General features: G+C 44.8%; 2 protein-coding genes across 3 annotated transcripts in view; one reads left to right on the top strand and one right to left on the bottom strand.

Moving 5' to 3' along the window:
- Positions 1-8,234, top strand: part of LRRC2 (leucine rich repeat containing 2) — a 39,376-nt gene extending 31,142 nt beyond the window's left edge. For both annotated transcript variants that reach the window (XM_040246815.1, XM_040246816.1), the window contains exons 7-9: positions 98-253; positions 2,752-2,888; positions 6,199-8,234. In XM_040246815.1, the coding sequence (XP_040102749.1) occupies positions 98-253; positions 2,752-2,888; positions 6,199-6,248 (343 nt within the window). In that variant the 3' untranslated portion in view covers positions 6,249-8,234. The remainder of the gene's footprint in view (positions 1-97; positions 254-2,751; positions 2,889-6,198) is intronic.
- Positions 8,235-12,700: 4,466 nt separating this feature from the next.
- On the bottom strand, positions 12,701-15,640 carry RTP3 (receptor transporter protein 3). Its single transcript, XM_040246817.1, has 2 exons — positions 15,444-15,640; positions 12,701-13,764 (listed from the first exon to the last, which is right to left on the bottom strand). The coding sequence occupies exons 1-2, from the start codon at positions 15,596-15,598 to the stop codon at positions 13,047-13,049; spliced, it is 873 nt and encodes a 290-aa protein (XP_040102751.1). The 5' UTR covers positions 15,599-15,640; the 3' UTR covers positions 12,701-13,046.
- Positions 15,641-25,337: the final 9,697 nt, after the last annotated feature.

Here is a 25,337-nt window from a genome sequence, read left to right as displayed (position 1 = left end):
AAACTAAGTAGGGATTTCCTACTAGAATTTATCTGTAACTCACTTTTCTTGGCTGTGAGGCTGTCCTTGAGTTCTAATCCCTTTCACATCTTCTTAGGCTAGAAGGACTGAAGACCTTTCTCCTGTACAAGAACAAGCTCACCTACCTTCCTTATGCCTTGCTTAACCTAAAGAAGCTCACCTTGTTAGTCGTCAGCGGGGACCACTTGGTGGAGCTCCCAACAGCCCTCTGTGACTCCTCCACACCTTTAAAGTGAGTAGATGGCCCAGTAGAGACCCATTCAGACACAAGGTAAGAGCGAGGAGTCCCTGGAGCCTGGGCCTCCATCTCAGGAACCATGTTCAATGGTTCTCCTACTCTGAGAACAAGAAATTCTGGTGCTTTCATATGCAATTTTGAAGTCTTTGGCCAATGGCATGGGGAGGTATAGCTCAAAGGATTTCTGGATAAATGCTACCTGCTGGCTGAAGGCACAGAGGGATATGTGCCCAGGGCACAAATACACACACACACACACACACACACATAGATAAAGACATATAAAATCATAAGTAATATATAAAAAGAAATCTGGATTAAGCCACAAATTAAATATAGGAAGGAAGCTATAAAATGAATGAGAATTGCCAGGTTAATGATGATAACAATGATAAATACATGATGATGTGTTTAACACCTGTCCATCTTGAGACCCCATTAAAATGAGGGGAAAAAAATGTATAGACCCACAATGATGAAAGAAGCAGCTAAGGCCCTCACAGAATGAGAGGTCCCAATACATTTCTGGGAGATACTCAGCAGAGGCACACTGGTGACTGATGGAAATGGGATGAAATAGGCTGAAGCTCAGAGGGCAAACTGAGAGATGAGCCGTATCCTGGAGGACTCCAAAGATGCATGGTAGTCGGATTTCAGGTATGGAAGGTATAGGCTGAGTCATGGTGCTAAAAACAGAAGGAGCAAGAGGAAAGCTTCATACAAATGGGTGATCCTCTGCCTTCCAGACCTCTTCCTTGATTTCACTGGGCAGATCACTCAGCACCAAGAGTCTAGCCCACTGATCGAAAGTGTGAGGTTTGCTTTAGGGAGGCCCTAAGGGAATGACCCTGGACTTTTGTGTTTGGAGATTCCCCAGGGGACTGATTTGCTCCCTGAGTGGTCAGCCACAGTGGACAGCCAACATTTTGCTGTCTCATTTTCAAAATACGAAGGTGTCTGTAAGACTTACCAGATAATTGTCACAAACATATAAATATTATAAACTGGTTTTCAATTCTAGAATCAAACTGCGAAAAAGACAGAAAAGTTAAATGTGGTTACAGATCAGAACGTGGGTGGTGTTGACACTAACAATGTAAAACTACACAATGTCTGTGATGTGCTTGGAAATGCTTCAAAAAATCAGGTGGCTCGATGGGTGGCTAGAGGAGTGGGTCGATCGGTGGATGGGTATGTCATAAAGCAAGTACAGTAAAATGTTAAATGTGGAACCTAGCAGTGGGTCCAGGGGTGTTCACTGTAACATTTTTCAACTTTGCTGAAAGTTTGAAAAAGTTGTGTAATAAAATGTTGAAAAAATAAAAGTATAGATAAAAATTGGGGATATAGAGGGAGTTGAATATAAGGGGAGGAATACCTTCACCTGATTGAACAACATTAAAGTATTTTTCCATGGTAAAAGATAATTTCAAATAGATTCAGTAAAAACAGTGATTGACCAATGACAAATTTCTTTGAGATGGCAGAGGAGTGAAGGGGTAGGGCTGTTTTACATAAAAAGTATTATTGTGCTATTCAAATTTTAAGATATGTACAGTGATTACTTTGATAAAAAATGAAGGATGATAAAATATAGTTATACATCTTATTTTTGGATTAAAAAAGTGATAAAAAAAAAAGTGATAAAAATTCAATGAAAGAAATTGCAAATGAAAAGTTAAATGGATCTATGTATATAAGAAGTAAAGCCTTTTTGCTTTCCCCATATTTAGCTATTAAATAAAGTTAAAAGGAAAATTAACTGGGATATATATATATATAAAGCTAGCAGCTATGTGGCTAATATCATATATATACACATTAATGTATATTCGTAATATAGGTATGTAACATCTCTTCTACAAACCAAAGATAGTAGACTAAATTCCCCAAGACTTAGTAGGGCCTACAATTGCAACCAAAGACTGTTTGAAAGATTTCCTATTCTGAATAGATATATTTGTAGAATCTCTCACATCAAAAGATCTTTCAAAATTGTGAAGAAATTAGGTCAAATGCCATTTTGGCTTGTCTCCTTTAGTTTTTTTTTTTGTCACAGTAAGTAGTCCATACTTTAAATATTTCTTTGATGGGGATTTCATCTGAGTCCTTTTCAACATAGCCACAACATTTTAAGAGTTTGCTGTCACTAATTGGGAGTAATATCAAACATAGTAAGGCATCATATCTGATGGAGAGGTTAAGTGTTATTGTTCACCTCATGCCCACTGTCCTCTGTCTGTGGCTAAGTACCCCTCATTTTCCCAACAAGCTTCTGCACAGTCTGGTGTAAACTGAATCCAGTAATCCTATTGGATTACTGAACAGTGAAATTCCACCGGTGACACTATTATTATGTGGTCAGCTGTGACTGCCAAGAAGAAGTGAGAAATTGGGATTTAGTGCCACAAAGGTTGACTTCTGAGAAGATTTTTGCACAATTACAAATGCACAGGTGAAAGTGGTGGTATTTTCCATATTCTCTTGGATAGATTTGTAAGTCTTATGGACAATCCTCTTGAGAATACCCAGTGTCAAGACGGTGATGAAATGATGGAGAGTGAACGAGATCGCCAACATTTTGATAAAGAATTTATGAAAGCCTATATTGAAGATCTTAAAGAAAGAGGTAGGTTATTCATATTTAAAATTATTTAACATGAGTGTATAGAATTCCAGTCACTCATGCAACACGTTTATTGCTGTAAGCCAAACTAAAGAAAACTTACAAAAAAAAAAAAAAGAAAGAAAGAAAGAAAGAAAACTTGATCGGTTAGGGGCAGGTTACTTTGTAAATTATTTTCTATTTACCAAAAAAGGAAAAGAGAGAGATACCTTTCCTTTTGTTGAATAATCGAAATTTCCTAGTGTGTTAGCCTGCTTAATACATCCTCAACCATGTGACAGAGAAGCTGGGAAACATACACTTCAAATGTGAAGGTTGCATTACTAACTTTCTGTGGGATTGTAATGAAATGATATTGATAAAATAGTATTTTACTTAATAGAACAGAGGTTTCCATGTCAAAATCCATTTACATTTAACTTTTAAAAAAGTCATCTCATATAAATCAAAGTACACCTGTAGAATATCACAAAAGGAAAAAACAAAATGACAGATGTGTGTGTGTATGATAAGTCACAGTCTTGTCCGACTCTTCTGCGATCCTATGTACTGCAGCCCTCCAGGCTCCTCTGCCCATGGGGATTCTCCAGGCAAGAATACTAGTGTGGGTTGCCATGCCCTCTTCCAGAGGATCTTCCTAACCCAGGGAGCGAACCCACATGCCTTACATTTCCACTAGCAGGCTGGTTCTTTACCACTAGTGCCACCTGGCGGATTTTAAGTAGATGCATTTAGTTTTGGTTTCGCATAAGTCAATGACACAGAGGAACAGGGCAGTCACAGTACCTCAGGAAAGGGCGGAAGTGTTTTTCCCCGTGGCTGTTTCCAAAGTATTCCAGAAGCCTTAGTACCCTTTCCTCTTTTCAGAAACATAGACTCAAGGAAAGGCATCAGTTAGTCTTTGTTCCAAGGATGAGATGGCTGGATGGCATCACCGACTCGATGGATGTGAGTCTGAGTGAACTCCGGGAGATGGTGATGGACAGGGAGGCCTGGCGTGCTGCGATTCATGGGGTCACAGAGTCAGACACGACTGAGCGACTGAACTGAACTGAGTCTTTGTTCTTCTTTTTTGCTGCTTCTTTTCTTTTTTTTTCCTTTTCTGAGTGTGGGTCCCCACAAGTTATCTCTTAATTTTTCCAGTTCTCTCTTTTTTTTTTTTTTGGTAGGCTGGATACAGACCTGAATGAAAGATGTGCATATGAATTTAGGGAGGATGTAGCCCTGGCCCCGTGACTCTGAAGCCAAGCACTTGGGGACAGGGTCCCTCAATCACTCTCAGAAAGTATTATACATGTGAGCTTACTGCTCCCTTGTTAGTAGGTATCTGGAGATGATAAGTCACATTCAGATATTCAGGTATCTCATGACATTAATGAAAAATACCATTTATTGGCAAAGTAAAATTTTTCCAGTTAAAATTTTTCCAGTTAAAATTTTTCCAGTTACCTCTCATGTGTTTGTCCATCCTTAATCCTGAATCCTGAAATGTTATGAAATAAATTAGAAATTTATATTAAACATGAAACTGAAATACCAGAACCATTTATTTTGTCAAAATTTATTTTAGGGTTGTATAATTTTCCTCTTACAGAAAACTATCTTGTATTTTATTCGTTTGTTCATAATTCTGTTATACTGCTATTATATAAAAATGTAGGAATGGATCAGAGAAAATAGGTATTAATCTTTCCATCTGTGTGGCCAGGAATAAAAATGGTTTGATTTTAAAAGTTAACTTTAGTGATAATAGATTTTGAATCCATTTGTTTATTTCTGAATAATTATCATAATTCTATCCTTATGGGCTTCCTGGTGGCTCAGCGGTAAAAGAATCTGCCTGCAACGCAGGAGATGCAGAAGACGTGGGTTCGAATCCCTGGGTCGGGAAGATCCCCTGGAGAGGGAAATGGCAACCCACTCCAGGATTCTTCCCAGGGATAGCTCATGGGCAGGGGAGCCTGGTGGGCTGCAGGCCATAGGGTTGCTAAGAGTCAGACATGAAGGAGCAACTGAGCATGCACGCACACACTCACATCCTTCGTATATTCATAGTAGGTTGAACTAAATGACATTGCCAATATTCAGCTGTGTTTGACCTACAAAAAAGGTGATTTCTTAATAGATCAACCTAGATGTGGTTGGACATATGCTTTGAATTTTTTCAAGTTTCTTTCTTCTTCATTGTGCTGTCTTCTCTCTTTTCTCTCCTTCCCTTTCAGACTAATGTCTGAGTTAGAGAGTTCATCACTGTAAGGAAAAGAAGATAGATTTAGCGGGACTTCCTTGGCAGCCCAGTGGTTAAGACTGCCTTCCAGTGCAGGGGGTGAGGGTTCAATCCCTGGTTAGGGGACTAAGATCCCACGTGCTGCAGGATGCAGCCTAAATAAATAAATAAATAGATTTGTTTTAAAAAGTAGATTTAGTGAGTCTGTGTGGATGTCCAACCTTGTACGATTCAAGAACGTTGAAGAAGTGAGGCCTCTCCCTGGTCCTCACACTTTAGTGAACATGAGAATCAGCTACAGGCTCCACTCTCAGAAATTTTGAGTCATCAGGTCTGGGGTGGGGCCTGAGAATGTGCATTTCTCAGAAGTTCCCAGATGATGCTTTGAGTCTGAGAACCATTGGTATAGACCAGCCTTCGAAAAAATTTGGCTGTGAAGAGAGAAAGAGTGTGCAGTAACCAGTGGGAAGAGCAGGAATGATAAAATGATTATTAATAAGATGGTGCTTGGTTTCGGAATAGCCCAGACTTCTCTTATAAACCATATTCCCTTCTACCTGGCACCTCTAGTTCTTGGCTATATATTTCTATTTTACCAACTTTTATTATTTTAGGCTCATACAGTTTCCAGTATGTTGATGTAGCTTGTGTAAGCTGGTTGGAAAGATTGCAAAAGAATGAGAATTAATAATAAGTTAATCTTCAGGACTTGCTTGGTGGTCCAGTAGTTAAGAATCTGCCTTCCAAGGCAGGGGACACAGGTTTGATATCTGGTTGAGGAACTAGATCCTGTATGACACAAAGCAACTAAACTTGTGTGCTCCAACAAAGACACAGTGCAGAAAATAAAAGAAAAAAAAATTTTTTTTAATTAAAAATCAATCTTAAATAATGCATTCTTCTATCTTAGGTCTAAATATCTCTAAAGCATGACTACACATTTGTCGTGATTGACTTAATGGTGATAAATAAATGCCTTTATCTCTATACTTGGAGTATGAAATGGCATTAATTTGAATTTTTATGTAGTTACACTTCATAATAAGATGCGGAGTGGTTGAATATATTTTTTTCTTTTTGTTGCAGAATCTGTTCCCAGCTATACCACCAAAGTATCTTTCAGCCTTCAGCTTTGATGCCATCCATCAGAAGACTACAGAATTTTCCTGACCTGTGGAGCTGTAAATCTTCCTGTTGTGGGTTGTCATAGAGGAATAATAGCTTGGGCTTAAAGGCAAAGTCTAGAAACCACTGTCATAGTTGTTAGGAAAAATGATTTTCAAATTTCAAATACATGAATACCTCTCTGTGTGGACTGGAGAATCGATAAATGGGTTTATATAGTGATATTTAAAGGTTCATTTGCATTTACTTGTTTCCAAATAATACACATTTAATGTTTTAAAAAATGTGTTATTTTAAAAAATTATCACTTAAAAGACCAAATTTTGAAGTTGACTGCATTGTTTTTGGAGATCCAGGGATAAAGGGGTATTGAAAAGAGTATTTATATTGAATTAGTCAGATGAGAATTTATTTTGTTATTTTGAAAGAGTTTTAATGCATCATTTCTTTTACTGAGGACGGTTTTCCTTGGGTTTATATAAATTGTTATTTTCGTATATTTTAAGTTGTATTTTACCAAGTTCAGGCTTTCAGGAAAGACTTTAGGTATAATCTGGGCCTTGAAGGTAGAAAGACGGGCTGGATTGTCTGCCCAGGCATTAGGCTCAGATGGTGCTCCGGTGGCTCTGGTGGAGGACGTGTGGGCCTGGCTGGTCATGGGAAGCCTGGTGGGGCCTCCATGGATGGTCAGCCTGCCACGAGTGGGCCTCTTGGGGGTCCCAGGATGCATGCCGCAGCACAGAGCAGAAGCATTGCCTCTGGGGACCCGTCCTCCAAGATGGTCATATCAGGTAGCAGGAAAGACTAGTCCACACTGATGAGGAGTCAGTCCCCCGCAAGGCTGCCCTGCAGGTGCCTCAGGAAGACTTTGCTCACGGGTGAGCCACTGCGGTCCAGAGAGAGCAGAGGAGACTGAGTTTACATGGGCAAAGAAGGAGTTCATTAGAGGGCTTTGAACTTTGATATCACATTATAGGATTTGGAGAAATTATACAAATATCTATTTTTATACTATTATCTTGAGCTAAAATAAACAAGATTGTGAATAGGTTGAAGATGGGTTTAAACAAGTAACTTTTGTGACTAAGATGGAAGAATTGCATATATTCATATATGTTTATATCAATCCACCCCTCTGTGGTCTAGCTGAGCGCTGTCCAGTAGAACTTGCTGCTGTGAGGGAAGTGCTCTGTATCTGTGCTGTCTAATTTAGTAACTGACAGATGTATGTGCTTCTTGAGCTCTTGAACAATGTCTGGTGTGACTGAAGAACAAATTTTTAATTACATTTAAATTTAAATAGCCAAAGGTAACTACCATATTGGACAGCACAAGTCAGGTCAGTTGGGTTTTTCAGAAGTTAATCAGGACTAGAAGTGAGCAATTTTTATTTCTTTATCTGAAAAACCAAAGGGGTTAATACTGACACTCAATATTTTGTCTTCATAGGTTTAATCATACTTCTAAATATTTTATTCTCAACAGATGTAAAGCAGGCAGAACAATCTAAAACCACATAGTAATGGTTCCATAGAGCGCTGCTTCAACTTAAAGGCAAACTCTGAGAGGTGGGTTAAGAGATGAAAAGAGTAGGAGAGCCTCTTTTCTCAGTTAAGTGAGAAGTCACTTTAATTGAGCCTCAAACAGTTGTGTTTTTATTTATACACTTTACAAATATAATGCAAATTTATCAGTTGTACTATGTGAATGATTTTGGAATTTTATTTCATGCCACAGTATATCTTACATAACAGCCAAATGGAAAATGTATCTCAAAAGGGGGGAAAGGAGGGCTTTCACATAAATTGACTGTCCATAACTCATGTAAAATTTATTTCAATAAAACTAGTCTTTTGTGCAAAAAAAACCCTTATATTGACGTTACATAAAATAACTGAAAAAGTACTGAATACATTGATATGCAATTATTTCATATTATATAACATCCCATAATGTTTATTATGTTTAATAACATAAATAAAGAAATATAGCTTAAATATGGGGCTTGTAGAAATACTCTTTACTTTACTCATATAAATGTAAAAATGCAGAAAGATTCTAAAGCAGATTAAGCATCTTGAACATTTTACATGATGCATATGGATTGATTTATAATTTGGAAAAGTAACTTATGTAGAGTATAGATATGAATATTAAAGCAATATGAAGGAAAGAAAATATAATTCTTAGGAGAAAAATGTTCTGGTTCCAAAAGCTTATTATGATACCCATTTTTCATATGTTGAAAGTAAAGGGGTAAAGACACTTCGGCAAAATCACTGAGTAGTGCATTTTAATTAATAACAAGACCTACACTAGATTTCTTGACTTTAGCTGTCTAGAACAACCATTTGACATGCTTGCCAAACACCAGTTTAGGGTAACTCAGGACTGTGAGGAGCAATCTTTGGAAATCAGTTACTGTCTTTCCCTCCTATTCTTTCCTGCCTTGATGCATCTCCCTACTTTTGAGTGGAAAGAAAATTTAGATACCTTTGGTGATATTTTTTTAATTGAAGTGTAGTTTATGTATGATGTTGTGTTAGTTACAGGTGTATATCAAAGTGATTCAGTTATACATATATTCATTCTTTTTCAGATTCTTTATAGCTTGTTACAGAATACTGAGTAGAGTTCCTGTGCTCTATGGTAGGTTATCTATTTTACAGTGTCTGTATGTTAACCCCAAGCTGCTAATTTATCCTTCCCCCCACGTTTCCCCTTTGGTAACTGAAAGTTTGTTTTTGAAACCTGTGTGGTCTGTTTCTGTTTTATAAAGAAGTGCATTTGTATTATTTTTTAAAATTGGATCCCACATACGAGTGACATACGTGATATTTGTCTCTCTGTCTGACTTAGTTCTCTCAGTGTGATCATCTCTGGGTCCATCCATGTTGCTGCAGATGGCATTATTTCATTCTTTTGTTATGGCTGAGTAATACTTCATTGTATACACAGACCACATCTTTATACTTTCCTCTGTCAATGGACATTTAGACTGCTTCCATGTCTTGGGTATTGTAAATAGTGCTGCAGTGAGCATTGGGGTGCATGTATCTTTTAGAAGTATGTTTTACGTCAGATATATGTCCAGGAATGGGATTGCTGGATCATATGGTAGCTCTATTTTTAATTTTTTTAAGGAAACAGCATACTGTTATCCAGCTTTCCTGGTGGTTCAGTGGTAAAGAATCTGCCTGCCAATGCAGGAGACATGGGTTCAGTCCCAGGGTTGGGAAGATCCCCTAGAGAAGGAAATGGCAACCCACTCCAGTACTCTTGCTGGGAAACTCCCACAGACAGAGGGGCCTGGCGGACTACAGTCCATGGGGTCACAATGGGTCGAACATGACTGAGCGACCGAACACATATACTGTTCTCCTCAGTGGCTGTACCAATTTACATTCCCATCAACAGTGGAGGAGGGTTCCCTTTTCTCCACACACTCTCCAGCATTTATTGTTTGTAGATTTTTTGATGATGTCACACTTTCTGACCCTTGTGATGTGGTACCTCGTTGAAGTTTTGACTTGATTTCTCTGATAATTAGTGATGTTGAACACTTTGTCACGTGCTTTTGGCCATATGTGTGTCTTCTTAGTTATTGTTCTGTGGTGTACGTAAGTTTCAATGCTTATTTTATGGTATGTACATTGGTTTTATTTCTAAAAATTAGGAAATTATATCTTGGCTTTAAAATTTGAAATGGTGCCAAACTTCAGCGTTCATAGGCAACTCAAATATCTCTGCTTAGAGTTGAGATGCTTCTGTCATTTTATTGCAGTGTAATATAAATTACAGGGGAAGCAAATTACAGTTGAGTAGGCCTTAACTCATAATTCTTAGGAAAGAAAGCAGCAGAACCCTGGTACTGGGACCAAAGAAGATACGATGTTACACAGATGAACTAGCCTTGACTGTGAAACTCACCAGGGGGACAGAGATGACCCAAGGCTGAGCCTGCACCAGTAGAGGTGTGGCTTTGAGGGGAGGAGGGACACTGTCTGGGGTTAGGATTTCAGTCTTTACTAATCAGCTGCTATACCACAATCTATTTTCACTTGTAACTGGTCAACCCCGGGTAGCTCCTGTAACTCAGGTACTAGTGATGAATTGGTCCAAAATAGATCTGGTTCTCATAGAGAGCGCGTTTATTCTTGTGACTTTCTGAATATATTTGATGACCTCCTGAAGGGACCGATAGTCAACACTGGAACTCAAGGAGCCGGGACTGCAAGGCCAGCTCTTTTACAAATGCACTGTACTGTCCTGAGAAAAATCACTTCACTTTGCGGGAGTCTCATTTTCCCCACCTGCAAAAAATGGAGGTGGAAAAGACAGTCTTTAAGGCTGATCCCACTTTAAGATTTGATGATTTGCTTTCCACTAGGAACCCCCTTTTTAAAAACAATTTTAATTAACAAATTTTGATTTTGTGCTTTATTTTTGGCTGTGCTAGGTCTTTGTTGCTGTCGGGCTTTTTCTCTAGTTGCGGTGAGCCGGGGCTCCTCTCCAGGTGTGGCGTGCAGGTTTCTCGTTGTGGCGGCTTCTCTTGTTGTAGAACATGGGCTCTAGGGCACGCAAGCTTCAGAAGCTGTGGCCTGTGGGTGCAGTAGTTGTGGCTTCTGGGCACAGGCTCAATAGTTGTGGCACAGGAGTTTTAGTTGCTCTGAGGCGTATGGGATCTTCCCAGACCAGGGATCGAACCAGTGTGTCCTGAACTGGCAGGTGGATTCTTTACCACTGAGCCATCAGGGAAACCCTGAACCCTTTTTATGGTAATGATCCAGCATACCTTCCCCACCTCACTGGTCACCCAGCGTCCAGGTGTTTATGGGCTGTGGGACTCCCTCATTTCTCTTACATGCTTGTTTCTTAGGCATGTGTGTTCTCTGTCTTGTCCTGCTATTTAAGTCTAATAGCAGCTTGTCTAATATAGGTATGTAGACTGTGCTCAAGTCTGTGAAAAATTTACCCACACATTTGGGTTGTGTTCCCAGTAGTTATCTCTGTGCTGAGTTCTTACAAATATTATTTCTGATATTGCCTTGGAAAATTAAACTTTCATCATAAAAAAATGCATTGTCTAGAAATACAAATCAAAAATACTATTAGATATCACCTTACACCATTGATATGGTGATTACATATTAAAAAAAAACAAAATAAATGAAATAAATGTTGGCTAGAATGTGAAGAAATTGGAATCCTTATGTTGGGATTGTAAAATGGTACAGTTACGGAACAGTTTGGAGGTTCCTCAAAAAATTAAAATAGAATTATCATATGATCTTGCAGTTCCACTTCAGAGTATATATCCAGAAGAGTTGCAGGCAGAGTCTCAAGAGATATTTGTGCACCCAAGTTCACAGAAGCACTAGTTCCAGCATCCAAGAGATAGAAGCAACTCAAGTGTCTATCAACAGATGACTGGATAAACAAACTATGGTATATACATAGAGTGGAATATTATTCAGCCCCAGAAAGGAAGTGAAATCCTGTCACACACTACAACATGGGTGAACCTTGAGGGTATTAGGCTAAGTGAAATGAACCAGTTACAAGAGGACAAACACTATATAATTCCACATATATGAGGTATCTAAAGTAGTCAGATTTAAAGAAACAGACAGAAGAATGTTGGTTAGCAGGGCCTAGGGGAAAGGAAAAAGGGGTAGTTGTTGTTTAATGGCTACAAAGGTTCAGTTTTGCAAAGTGAAGTCGTTGTAGAGATTGCCCCAGAGGAGCAGCCTGCAGGCTGGGGCTGGACCAGACCACCCCTGTGCTTGCAGGAACCACTGACACTGATGAGGGGGACAGACGGATGGAGAAGGGGACGAGGGTAAGGGAAAAGGAGCATTTGCTGTAAACGACTCTTGCTTTCATTTTAGCCATGTAAATGGGAGGATTCCTATTTCTACATTTAAAAGAAGATGTGAGAATGAGTCTTAAGATAGTTCTCATTAATCAGAACAGCAAACTTGTACAAAAACAACTGGATTTCAGAATCTAGCTGAGAATCCATGCACAGGCTTCCACCCTTGGTCCTTCAGAGCAGGGTTCCCCCCCACCACCACCCTGATGATTTTGATTGTGCAACCCTGTCAATGAGAAACTGAATACACACACCAAATGGGTGTGTATTTATTTATCACATCACTATCCCATTCTGCTAATAACATACATTACAAAACATGTGACAAGAAATAGTAAAGTACAAAGAATAAGCTAAATGGACCTTGGAAGGATAACTGCCGACCTTGGCAGAGCTTCCTGCCTCACCCCTCAGCTGTGTGTTAGCTCCTCAGTGGAGACCTCTGACCTAGAACCTGGATTTTCAGGCAAATGCTTTGAACAGCAAACACCTCCACAGACTGCCAACAGAGGGTCTATGCGAAATTTTCTGGTGAGAGGGCCCCCGGGTTGCATGAGATTTCCAAATGGTTCCATGAGCCATAAAACGCCTCAGTCTCAGTTCTGCAGAGAATGAATGAAATTGCAGTGTTTTTGGTTTTTTTCATTGAGGCGAGCTTTACATTAAATTAACCGTCTTAAAGTGAACAATGCAGGCGCGTTTGGTGCATTCACACCTGAATGGTACAGCCATCACCTCTGAAATATTTTTGTCACCACCCCCCAAAAAAACCATACAGATTATATAGTTGTCCACCATTTCTCCTTTGATTGGCATCCCTAAATCTACTTCCTGTCTCTAGATTTACCTAATCTGAATATTTTGCATCAGTGGGATTATACAGTAGATGACTGTGTGTCTGATTTTATAAACTCACTGATCAAGCTTTCGAGGCTCAGATAGTGACTTCTACCACAATTACAGTTATGATGATGATTATAATTACAATTAAAATTAGGATGAAACAGCAGCAACCCATGCATGTGCTCCTGGGATGCTGGGCTGGGTGGGAATAGAAGCTCTGATCGCAGGAGGAATCCTGGTCTCTTTCCCTCTGGAAGCTGGTGTTCGTTCTTGGGCTCCACGAAGTAGGGAGGCTCTCAGCTGGTGTGGGCTCAGGAAACCATGATCTGGGTAATACCTTCTTTTTCTTCACTGCTTCCCCTCTGGTGCTTCCACTCGTGGGAGAAGGCATTTCAGCGGTGATCCCAAGGGTGGGCCAGCTTATTGTGGGAAATGACAGGGCTATTGGTGACTGCACAGCCAGACCTATGTCATTCTGGACACAAACCCCCTGCAGACATGCCTCGCAGTTGTCACTGTTATGTGGCCCTTTGAGAGCAATGTCTTTAATCATAGGACTCTTCACGAACTTAATTCTTTCTCTGTAGCATTTCTTCAGAATTTGCAACACCAGGTTGTTCAGGATCCTTGAGATGTTCTCTTCTGTGAACTCAGGAACCTCAAACGAAGGCTGGGAGCACTTCTGACATCTCTGGGCAAAGACTCTCATCTTCACCTGCCCCCTGGACTCCCCCTCACTCCAGTGCATGTGGAAAAGGACCTGAACTTGGGCGGAGGCCCAGTTTCGAGAGCACAAGGAACACTGGAACCTATGGAGACAGAAGACAAGACCCATAACTTGGCTCAGTATGACCACGTTGTGGGCTGTGTGGGAAGGACATGCAGAGACGTGATTTGATGGGGTCGTGGGTTAGCGGGGAAGAGATCCTGAGCCCCATGTTCCTATCTCCATTGTGCCACCGACAGTGTGACCCACGGGTATGTCTGCCATGAAAACAGCAAATTACAAACCCTTGGAGCTGGAAGGGACTTTGGGCAAATTCCAAGTCCAGTGTAATCATTTTAGAGATGAGGCACACCCTGGCAACGTGTCATGCCCGGAGACCCAGCAGGTGGAAGAGCCAGGACTGGAGTTCCAGTCTCTTGACCCCAAACCAAGGCTTCCTCACATGTTGATGTAAGTGGATCAGAGGCTATGCGTGCAAGAGCTCCAAGAACCCTGAACTGAAATCCACAAATAGATACAAGTGGATGTGGATAAATGCTGCAGTCTAAATGTTTGTGTACCCCCCAAATTCCCACGTTGGGATCCTAACACCCAAGGTGATTGTGTTAGAAAGTGAAGCCTTTGGGAGGTGATTAGGTTGTCTGAGATTAGTGCTCCTACAGAAGCAAGCCCGCAGAGCACCTCAGCTCCTTCTGCCATGTAAGGACACAACAAGAAGCCTGTGGCCCAGAAGAGCAGCTGGCACCTTGATCTTGGACTTCCAGCCTCCAGACTGTAAGGAGTGAGCTGAGACTCTGCTCTGATGCTCCTGGCCCGGGAAAACATACACCACCAGGAGAGAAGAGCTCTGCTTCCTCTGCCTGGACCCTCTCCCAGAAAAGGGATTGAGCACGGCCCCAGTTCCAGGATAGAGTCCCAGGCCCCCACCCCCAACCCTTGAGGTTCTACTCTCCCAACTGGAAAAGAGAGGGCTAGACTTTGAATGACCTCAGAAGGTCCTATTTTTAAAAGACTCCATCAGACTTCTGCAGTGTTGCAGTGGATAAGAATCTGCCTGCCAGTGCAGGGGTCATGGGTTCAATCCCTGGTTGGGGAAGATCCCACATGCCCCAGAGTGCCTGAAGCCTGTCGCCACCACCACTGAGCCCGTGTGCTGCGACGACTGAAGCCTGCGCGCCTACAGCCTGTGCTCTGCAGCAAGAGAGCCCACTGCGGTGAGAAGCCTGTGCAAGAGCAGTGAAGACCAGCGCAGGCAGAAATAAATCAATTGAGAAAATAAAAAGACTCCATCAGCTCAGAGTAGAGAGGGGCAGGGTTTGCTGTGTGTTGCTCAGCTCCTCACCACCCTCCACTCCTTCTCTGAGGGGGTCTTAGCGCACAGCCTCTCCCCCGCAGACTCTGTGTTGGATCCCAGGTGTCCCCAAAGCAGGGGACATGTGCCCTAAGCCTTGCTCATCCAGCTCTTGTGCAGTGGAGGGCAATAGCCTCCCTTCCTCCCCTCCCCTTTTCCTCACTGCTTCTCACCCTCACTGCTCACAGCTTCTTTTTTCTCTCTCTGGGCATTAGCTCAGTCTTGCTTTCATTTTGCAGTTCAGTGTAATAAGGAAAAAAAATTTAATGAACCTAAAGCATCTTGGATGATGGGTACCTTCCTGTAATCTCCAATTTACAAGCATGAGCAGAAGAAAAGTAATGAGTGTGTGAAGTAAGAAGAAATGAGCAGGAATTTTCTGGAATATCACCACCGCACTCCCTGCTCACCAGGCGAAGGTCCACTGCTGGTATTGTGCCCACCCTGGCTTCAGGATGTTAGGAAGAAGGCTTTTGTCCAGTGTGAGTTGCCACGTGTGCCATGGCTTCACCTCCCGAATTAATTCCTGGAACATTCGCTTCCACACCTTCATGTCCAGATCCATCTCTGCCGTCGCAGTGAGCTGGCTGTGGAAGAGTCTCCCGGCTCTGACGGATCTGAGGTGCGACGTGAGGTTTCCTGCTTTAGAAGAGCTCAGATCCACGCTCTCCTTATGTTCCTGGACTGGGCTCCTGAACCAGGTCTTTGCCTCAGGGACAAGGGTCAGTTGATTCTGGCTCGGTTTCAAGTACAGGACATGGCTCCACGGGGGATTTTAAAAAACGCGAATGTGTGGCTTCATCCAGCGAAATATTACCAAAGAAGTGCCCCGGACTCCGTCGGGAGGGGCGAGTCTCAGCCTGGCTCTGCTTGTTGCCCACCTTTAACTGGGAACACACCTTTCTATCTCCAAAGCCCTACTAGTGGTGGAGACAGGCTCAGTTGCCCTTTCTCATTCTAACATTTGAAAGTCCTTATTAACCGGGCTGCTGTCCTCAGAATCCGGGAGGAGAGACACAAAGCAAGACACAGCCATCCAGGGCCCTCCTTTGAACGCCTGTCCCTCTGCATCTTTGCTCTTGTTCTTTACTTCCTTGCTTGTGCCAAGCCTCTGTGGGACAGTGTTTCACAGATGCTAAGCTGTCCAAGCCTACTCTTCCACCCACTGGAGACAAAAGCTCTTGCAGTTCCTGTGCCCTGGAGATGAGGCTACAATGTCCCCACGTGGGTGGGAGGGCATGGCCACACCCTGAGGTGCTTCATCCTCTACTTCCTTCAGGAGAGCCTTGGGGCCCTCTGAGACCCAAGGTACCTGACTACAGAGCTCCCCACCTGCTCTGGCTTGTAAATGGAGACCCTCAAAGCGGGCAAAAATACTGGAGTGGGTTGCCACTCCCTTCTCTAGGGGATCTTCCTGACCCAAGGATAGAACCCAGGTCTTCTGCATTGCAGGCGGATTCCTTACTATCTGAGCCACCAGGGAAGCCCCTCTGTCCTCTCTTGGAGCATCTTTATTTATGTTTTGAGTTTTATTTTTCCACAACTCTGTTAACATTGCAAAAAAAAAGTGAAAAAGCAAACAACCATGATTTTTTATTTATTTGGCCTCACTAGGTCTCAGCTGGAGCACATGTAATCTTTTAGTTGTGGCATGTGGGATCCAATTCCCTGACCAGGGATCGAACACAGGCCCCCTGCATTGGGAGAATGGAGTCTTAGCCTCTGGACCACCAGGGAAGTCCCCTATTATTTTTTAATGTTATCATTAAAACATCTAACACAGCCCTCTGTGTTAAAGAAATTAAACAAGGGGTCCATTAGAACGAGGTGGTCATGCTGCCCTGGTAGCCTTAGAAAGCAAACTGAAACCTCAGCCAGAAGTGACACACTGGAATCGGAGAAAATGAAACTTAAGAACGACCAGTCACAAGCAGCCAAGTAGACTTTGTCGTATTAGGCCACCGCACAAGCTATAGCCAATCAGATAATTTCCTTGTTTAGCTACTGTGTCTTCTCTATAAAAGCCCCCAGCCCCTGTCCATGGAGCACACCCAGCTGTCTTCAGTTTAGTACTGCCTGATTCCAGCTGATATGTGTTCAAAATCCAAAAAATGTTAATGTGCCTCAGTTTATCTTTTAACATGTCTCTTCCCCAGTAGTATGCATGTGAGATTCATCCGTGTCATGCCATGTCACCATAATTTTTTGATTCTCAATCTTACATATTCCATTGGATGAAAATTGCAGTGCATTTGGCCACACCAGTGTTTGCTTATTACAAATAATGGGAATGTGTGTATTCTTAAGGTATGTTTTCTCGTGCCTTTCCATTGGTGTTTGGTCAGGGTGTTCTCTTGCTCTGTACATCCTCTCCCCGACCGGTGCCTGCTTCACTTGCGCTCTGCTGACGCGACTGACCTTCCTACATTCCACTCCAACTGCTGGTTGCTCTTATCAAAGGCGTGATGAGGGGTGTGCCTCTCCATTGGTTTCCCTGGTAATTAATGAGCCCACCTGATGATCAGTCTTCCACCACCTTCTGCCCGCCTTCCACCACACGTGGTGGGGTGTTGCTCCCGGATCTTGCTTCTGACAGGTAAGCTCCCCCATCCATTAAATTGCTGGTGTCTCTGTTCCCGACTCCAGGCTCTTTCTTTGGTATTGAGGTGGGGCAAGCACAGGTCTTGTAGGTCTGTGAGGTGCAGCCCACCAGTTGGGTAGATACACCAATTTTTTTTTTGGAAAGTTTACGAGTGTTTCAATTGCTCTAATCCTCACCAGCACTTGGAATTGTCCAACCACCAGTCCAGGGGCCCGGCCACCAGCCTGAGTCTGTATTTCTCATCTCACTGGCCTTGGTCCCAAGGGGTCGTGATGGGGCAGCTTTATTAAGTCAGGACACGTTTCTCTGGAGCCAGGGCAAACCATCTCTCCCCCAGGGAGTCCTCCTAGGGCAGCAGAAGAGTTAATAAACAAATTTCAATAATATAAGAGTAATTCTAAGGTATAAGGAAACTACATAGTATTGTAGTAGGGATCTGGGTCTTGCAAGGGGTCTGGGTCTTGCAAGGGGTCGGGGTCTCCCTGGAGAAGGTGTGGTCAGTCCAGAGATAGCAGAGATGGTCACCAGGGGCCACAGGGCCAGGAGGCTTTCTGAGTTCCTGAACCATGTGGAGCCTTGCCCTGTGGCTGCAGCTCAGTGTGTGACCCTGGGCTTGGAGAGGAAGTCTGGGTGCCAGTGCAGAGCAGGCCACACAAGCTGTGTGTGACTCCTGGATCTGTGTGGAGAGGGCTCTGGAAAAGGTCATCAGCAGACCCAAGCTACAAATGGGCAGCCCAGACCACCTGCACTCAGGCCCACCCTGCCCTCCCCGCCTCCCCCAACCCCCCCCCTCCCTGCCAGCGCTGCTGGAAATGGCAGAACACCTTTCTCCTGCTGTGTTCTTCCAGCTCCCCCTACTGAGAAAGCTTACCGTCGCTCCCTCTAAAGGAATTCCAGCTCAGAGCATGCGCTGACCTCTGCCGGTGCATTTTGAGCTGGGAGGCAGTAAGCTGATGACTGACACAAACTATACAAATGTATGACAGGACCCCATTGAAGCCGCTGACGGGAAAAGGGGCTGATCTGAATCACTGTAGCAAACAGTGTTTTGCCTGGAAGTTATAAGGCTAAAGATGAAAGGAGTAGGAACGAGCATACTCTGTAATTGGTAAATGTGTTTTCTAGAGGGCTGCAATTCCAAAATTGCCTCACAGGTGTGCTAAGATAGAACAAAGAAGTAGATGGATGATAGAAGGTGGTTTGTACCGCAGGAGAGGGAAGTTACACCCCAGGAAGGAAGGCTGGAGTGAACCCTGAGGACGCCTTAGATCGAATGCAGCTCAGTATGCACTCAGCTGGGTAGATACAGAAACAAGGTGAGCACATCTGTGCACGTGATTTACACGTGTTACCTTTACCTTTGGTGCCTCACTCTGTTGAGACGGGCCAGCAGCAACAAGAGCACCCGGTGTTAAGACTTTGGTTTCTGGCTCTCATTGTCCAGTAAAAGGAAGGAAGACTCCTTGGTAAAATAGCTGATTGTAGGCTTCGGGCAGGAAACATACAAGATCAGCCTGTAGCGTCTTTTGGTACCAGAAAATAAGGAAGTTCTCAAAAAACAAAAGGATGCGGGCATGCCAAAAGGATGTGGGAACCAACTTGAAACAGATCCCAGCTGGCCTAAGCTGGGGCTAACATTTCTCTAATGGGCCAGACACTGTGCCAAGTTTTTTTTTTTTTTTTTAATCGAATCCTCTCTACAGCTCTGGGAGGTTATTACTCCCATTTTAGAGATGAGAAAACTGAGGTCCAGAGAGGTGGAAAACACCTCTCCTGTAGCCCAGGTGCACTGTTGGAAGCTGAAGGCTGCCATTTGTCTCATGGCTTGTTGGAGTGGCCCCCAGGTTCCAGGTGACTGGCCCATCTGAGACCATCCCTTCCCAACTGTGACATCATTTCTCCCTCGGGCCGTCCTCTCCCCCCCGCCCCCCCACCCCCACCCCCACCCCCGCCGCAGCCTGAAAAGGCCCTGCTGTGGGTAAGGAAGCAGGAAACCAGGCTGCTTCCTTGTTCCTGCCTGGCCTGAGGGTGGGGGCGGGGTGTCTGTCTGTGTGGCTTCCAGGGGATGGGCATTCCCTGCAGAGTGTCTCGGGAGCAGCTGCTCCCCAAAGCAGCAAACGCTCTTCCCAGTGTTGTAGCCACGCATTCTGGGAAACAAACTCACTCAGAAGGACAATGCGGATAGTGGAGTGCAGTTTATTACACCAGCGGGCCCAAGGCAGAGTCTCCTCTTAGCCAAAGACCCCAACCAGCATTTGTGAAAATCATTTATATCCCATGTGTACGTGTCTGAACCCACCACTCCAAATTCCTTGAGACTTACATAAACCAAGGAAAATACAATCCCAATAACCCCATCATTCACATGCTATGTGCTCATGTGTGCAAACAGTCAAACAATTAGCCAATAATCAATAAACCCAAGGTTACACTCCGATTGATACAGAAAAATCTATGGCCTGTCTGGAGGAAGGGGTGATTAATGTATGTTTTCTCTTAGGCGATGAGTAACCTAGATACGATCTTCAAGGTTCCCCTGTCTGGAGGGGGTCTTATCCTTCTGTTGTTTTCATAGGCACTAAACAGAGTTCAGAGTCCATTGGAAAGGTGGCCAAGCATGGTCAGCATGAACAGGCCTAAGATGGAGTCCAGGCCCTATGAATTCCTTCTTCACCAGAACCCAGACATCTGTGCTCCCTCCTCCCCCTTGCTTCTAGAGGACCGGCCAGCCTTCTCCCCTTGTCCTTCCTTCCTCGGCTGTGACAAGCCTTAAAGGATTCCGAGGAAGGTTCACCAGGGCAGTTTCTCTTCTAAGACCTTTACGTGGAGGGCAGCAGCCCTGGTGTGTATCTCATTGACGCCTCCCAGCTTCAACTCAGTCCACTGCCTCAGCCCCCCACTCCCCACCCCCACCTCCCTGGAGCCCAGGATGCCTTGGTTCCCAACCAGCCAATGTTAGCCACAGCTAACCTGACCTGCCTCTTGAGAAACCTATGTGCAGGTCAGGAGGCCACAGTTAGAACTGGACATGGAACAACAGACTGGTTCCAAATTGGAAAAGGAGTACGTCAAGGCTGAATACTGTCACCCTACTTATTTAACTTATATGCAGAGTACATCATGAGAAACGCTGGGCTGGAAGAAGCACAAGCTGGAATCAAGATTGCTGGGAGAAATATCAATAACCTCAGATATGCATATGACATCACCCTTATGGCAGAAAGTGAAGAGGAACTAAAAAGCCTCTTGATGAAAGTGAAAGAGGAGAGTGAAAAAGTTGGCTTAAAACTCAACAGTCAGAAAACGAAGATCATGGCATCTGGTCCTATCACTTCATGACAAATAGATGGAGAAACAGTGGAAACGGTGTCAGACTTTTTTTTTTTTGGGCTCCAAAATCACTGCAGATGGTGATTGCAGCCATGAAATTAAAAGATGCTTACTCCTTGGAAGGAAAGTTATAACCAACCTAGATAGCATATTGAAAAGCAGAGATATTACTTTGCCAACAAAGGTCCATCTAGTCAAGGCTATGGTTTTTCCAGTGGTCATGTATGGATGTGAGAGTTGGACTGTGAAGAAGGCTGAGCACTGAAGAATTGATGCTTTTGAACTGTGGTGTTGTAGAAGACTCTTGAGAGTCCCTTGGACTGCAAGGAGATCCAACCAGTCCATTCTAAAGGAGATCAGTCCTGGGTGTTCATTAGAAGGACTGATGCTGAAGCTGAAACTCCAATACTTTGGCCACCTCATGTGAAGAGTTGACTCATTGGAAAAGACCCTGATGCTGGGAGGGATTGGGGGCAGGAGGAAAAGGGGATGACAGAGGATGAGATGGCTGGATGGCATCACCAACTCAATGGACATGAGTTTGAGTGAACTCCGGGATTTGGTGATGGACAGGGAGGCCTGGCGTGCTGCGATTCATGGGGTCGCAAAGAGTCAGACACGACTGAGTGACTGAACTGAACTGAACACGCTGCAAGTGGCCAGAATCACAGCAGTGAACCCTGACACAAAACTTTGAGGAAGAAGATGTAGGAAGAACCACTTTACAAGTGTGACAGCCAACATGTGTGGGAGCAAAGGTGCCAGTCAGCATGAGTGGGTTCTGTAAAGAGGCTGGACCCAGGGAGGGTGTGGCTTGCTGGCTTCCTAGGGGACAGGTACCTCCTGTAGTTCTCTCCTCTGAGGGTGCCCCCTCCTCACCTTAGGAGCCATGTGAGTCCTCAGAGCTGCACCCCTCCCCCACTAGGCTCAGCCCTGACCTTAGCACCCCTTAGTGATTGACATTAAGCCCATGGTGGACCCTCGCTGCCAGCAGCAGGAAGGACAGGAAGCAGCTGTGGGGACATGCTGCGCGGCACGGCTCCCTGCTTCCCATCAGTTTTCCTTCTTTGCCCTGCACCCCATTCCTGCTCATGCTTGCTTGGAGAGCTCTGCTACCCTCCCCAGTGGACAGTGTCTTGCAGCCCTTGTGACTGGTCTGGGTGGGCCCAGAGCACGGCCGGAACCCAAGAGATCAAAGCCTGGAGCCCAGCCAGCAAACCTGGTCGTCACCCTCCAGGCTGCCTGCCTCTGACTCAGCCAGCCTGCAGCCCTGAACTCTGCTCCCAGCTTCCCGGATCCCTGTTTCAGCTGAGCACAGGACTGAGGTCGGCTGATCAAGAATTTAATCCACAGAAAGAAAGGAAGGCTGGCTTCCAGGGGGCTGGCATGGGCTCTGGAGAGCAGGGGTCTGGCCAGGGAGGAAGCATGACCTTGGGCCAGGCCTGGGGGTCATGGAGACTCTTTCCAGTCAGGAGCTTACTCAGCAGCCCCTGAGGGCATGGAACAGTTGGCCTCTCTGCCCCAGGGTGGCAGGTTCTTGCCCCGCTGCACTCTGAGGTGGGCAGGGTGGGGGCAGGAGGTGAGACAGACTGTGAAGCTGGAGGTATCAGCCCTTGCTGGGAACGTTCCGCTCAATGATTCAGTTGTTTCCTTATTTCTCCTGTGGACCGCTTTGATGTCCCAGCTTCATATGATCTTCACAGCTCATTGTGATCAACAGCAGTGTGCTGGGGCCTCCAGAGTGTGGAGGCTCAGTGCAAGTGTGGGAGGAAGGTGGATACTGCCAGGACATTCAGGCCCTTCTTGGCACTGCCTTCCCAGCAGGGACACAGAGTTTCCTAGGGGATCTGGGGGTGGGAGTGGAGTGGGGTGAGGAGAGCACACGGCCCCTGGGATCTGAGGCAGCCTAGAGGGGTTTTGGCGTCACCTTGCTCCCAGGCCTCCGTGTCCTCATCTGTGAGATGGGCAGAATGATGGGGGGACCCACCTCGCAAGAATGGCTGAGGATCCGAGTTGTGGAAACAGCCCCGGCGCTGCACTCGGGGGTTGGGCAGGGTCTGCCAAGCATGCTTGTTTCTTTTTCTCTCCCTCTCCCGCATCCTGCTTTCCCTTCACTTCTCCAGAACCTGTGCCCAGCTCAACTCCATCACACTGCAACTCAAGTAACCAGAACTTTTTTGCAAATATTCCTCGCCTTCCTCGCCCATGGACTTTCCCAGTGGCTCAGATGGTAAAGAATCTGCCTGCAATGCAGAAGACCCAGGAGACGTGGGTTTGATCCCTGGATCAGAAAGATCCCCTGGAGGAGGAAATGACTACCCACTCCAGTATTCTTGCCTGGAGAATGCCATGGACAGAGGAGCCTGGTGAGCTACAGTCCATGGGGTTGCAAAGAGTCAGACAAGACTGCGACTAACACTTTCACTTCACTTTCCTCTCCCCTCTGGGCTTCCCAGGTGGCTCTGGTGGAAAAGAAGCCAGTTGCTGATGCGGGAGACTTAAGAGAGGCAGGTTCAATCCCTGAGTCATGAAGATCCCCTGGAATAGGAAAGGACAACCCACTCCAGTATTCCTGCCTGGAGAATCCCATGGACAGAGGAGCCTGGTCGGCTACAGTCCATGGGGTCGCAAAGAGTTGGACACGACTCAAATGTCTTAGCACGTTCTTCTCTCCGCTTTCTCTCTTCAGCCACTGTCACAGGTTGCCATCTGAGGGAAAGAGTTGTTTTTCTGTTTTAACCTTTTTATTTTGTCTTGGAATATAGCCGATTAACAAACAATGTTGTGATTGTTTCAAATTCAGTGATGGCCATCCACACTGATAATATGAAATCAGTCACCTTGGGAATTGGCAAATGCTACAAATCAGGGCTTAATAGACAGTTGTTTTTTAGTGATTGTCTAGAGTTAGACTTGCGGCACCCCACTCCAGTACTCTTGCCTGGAAAATCCCATGGATGGAGGAGCCTGGTAGGCTGCAGTCCATGGGGTCGCTAAGAGTCGGACACGACTGAGAGACTTCACTTTCACTTTTCACTTACATGCATTGGAGAAGGAAATGGCACCCCACTCCAGTGTTCTTGCCTGGAGCATCCCAGGGATGGGGGAGCCTGGTGGGCTGCCGTCTATGGGGTCGCACAGAGTCGGACACGACTGAAGTGACTTGGCAGCAGCAGCAGCGTTAGACTTAAGAAAGTGGGAGAGAAAAGCCCCATAAGGCAGATTAAACTGATGCGTGTGTCTTCTCTATAGTTATAACATTGTAAACAGCACAAAAAATTGAGAAAATATTTTTCCAGCACTGGAAAATGCTTATATATCTGATTCAGGAAAGACGTTGCTCACATCATTGACAAATAATTGAAGTTCTGTCATGTATCTATTCGTTTCTCTTTCATCTTGCTCTTTAACATAAAAGAAATGTATCAAACAACTACCCTCCCAGAGCCAGTTAGTAAGTACTTTGTAGCCCAGCCCTGGTTATGGGGTGCACTGTGCTTCAACTCATACTACCCAGTGGGTCTCCAAGGGGGGGTTGTACCTGTTTATATGTTCGTTGGTGGGGTTTTAAACAAAATTCAGTTGTGCTTTGTAGTCATATCACAGGACCAGCAGTTTCCTAGAAACTAAGCCCATGACTGACCAAACTAGCTGACCCAGACTGGTGAGAATTACCCGCAATAGATTCCATAAGCAAAAGGTACTTCCTAGGGCCACTTGCTGATGTGGGGTCTGGGAAGGGTGGTGGGCCGTAGGAAGGAAGAGGCGACGCAGGTGCAGCTGCTCGGCTTCCTGGAGGGGGCTGCACTCGGCTGGCCCTGAGAATTTTTTATTTAATTTTAAATTTTTTTAGTTATAATTCCCCCATTTAATATTTGTTTATTTTTAATTGGAGGATAATGGCTTTACAAGATTGTGTTGGTTTCTGCCATACATCAACATGAATCAGTCATAGGTATACATCTCTCTCTTGAACCTCCCTCCCACCTCTCACCCCATCCCACCCCTTTGGGTTGGCTCCGAGAATCTGAGTGGGGAAGGGAGCCCGCAGGCATCAGGGCAGGGGTAGCCCGTGAGCACTGCGGGGCAGAGTCCAGCTGGAGCATCTTCCCACAGACGGTGGCAGAGGGCGCAGAGTGGGGAGCAGTTCCCCTGACCATGGTGTCCCCCCGTCTGGGGCTCCTGTCCTGTGTGCATCGGCTGCCTGGCCCACCGGGGAGAAAGCCCCAGCAAGGCCGTCCCTGGGGCAGAAGCCCCGGGTGAGGAAGCCGTGCTCTTCTCCTCAAGGCTTCTTGAGTTGAATTCATTGGTTTAATTCTCACATCTTATGGATCACTGCCCAGATCTGATCTCAATAAATCCTTTAGTGCCC

The sequence above is a fragment of the Oryx dammah genome, unplaced genomic scaffold (assembly GCF_014754425.2).
Source record: "Oryx dammah isolate SB20612 unplaced genomic scaffold, SCBI_Odam_1.1 HiC_scaffold_9, whole genome shotgun sequence".
NCBI lineage: Eukaryota > Metazoa > Chordata > Mammalia > Artiodactyla > Bovidae > Oryx > Oryx dammah.
Note: the sequence above shows the minus strand (reverse complement) of the source record. Positions and strands in the feature narration are given on the sequence as shown.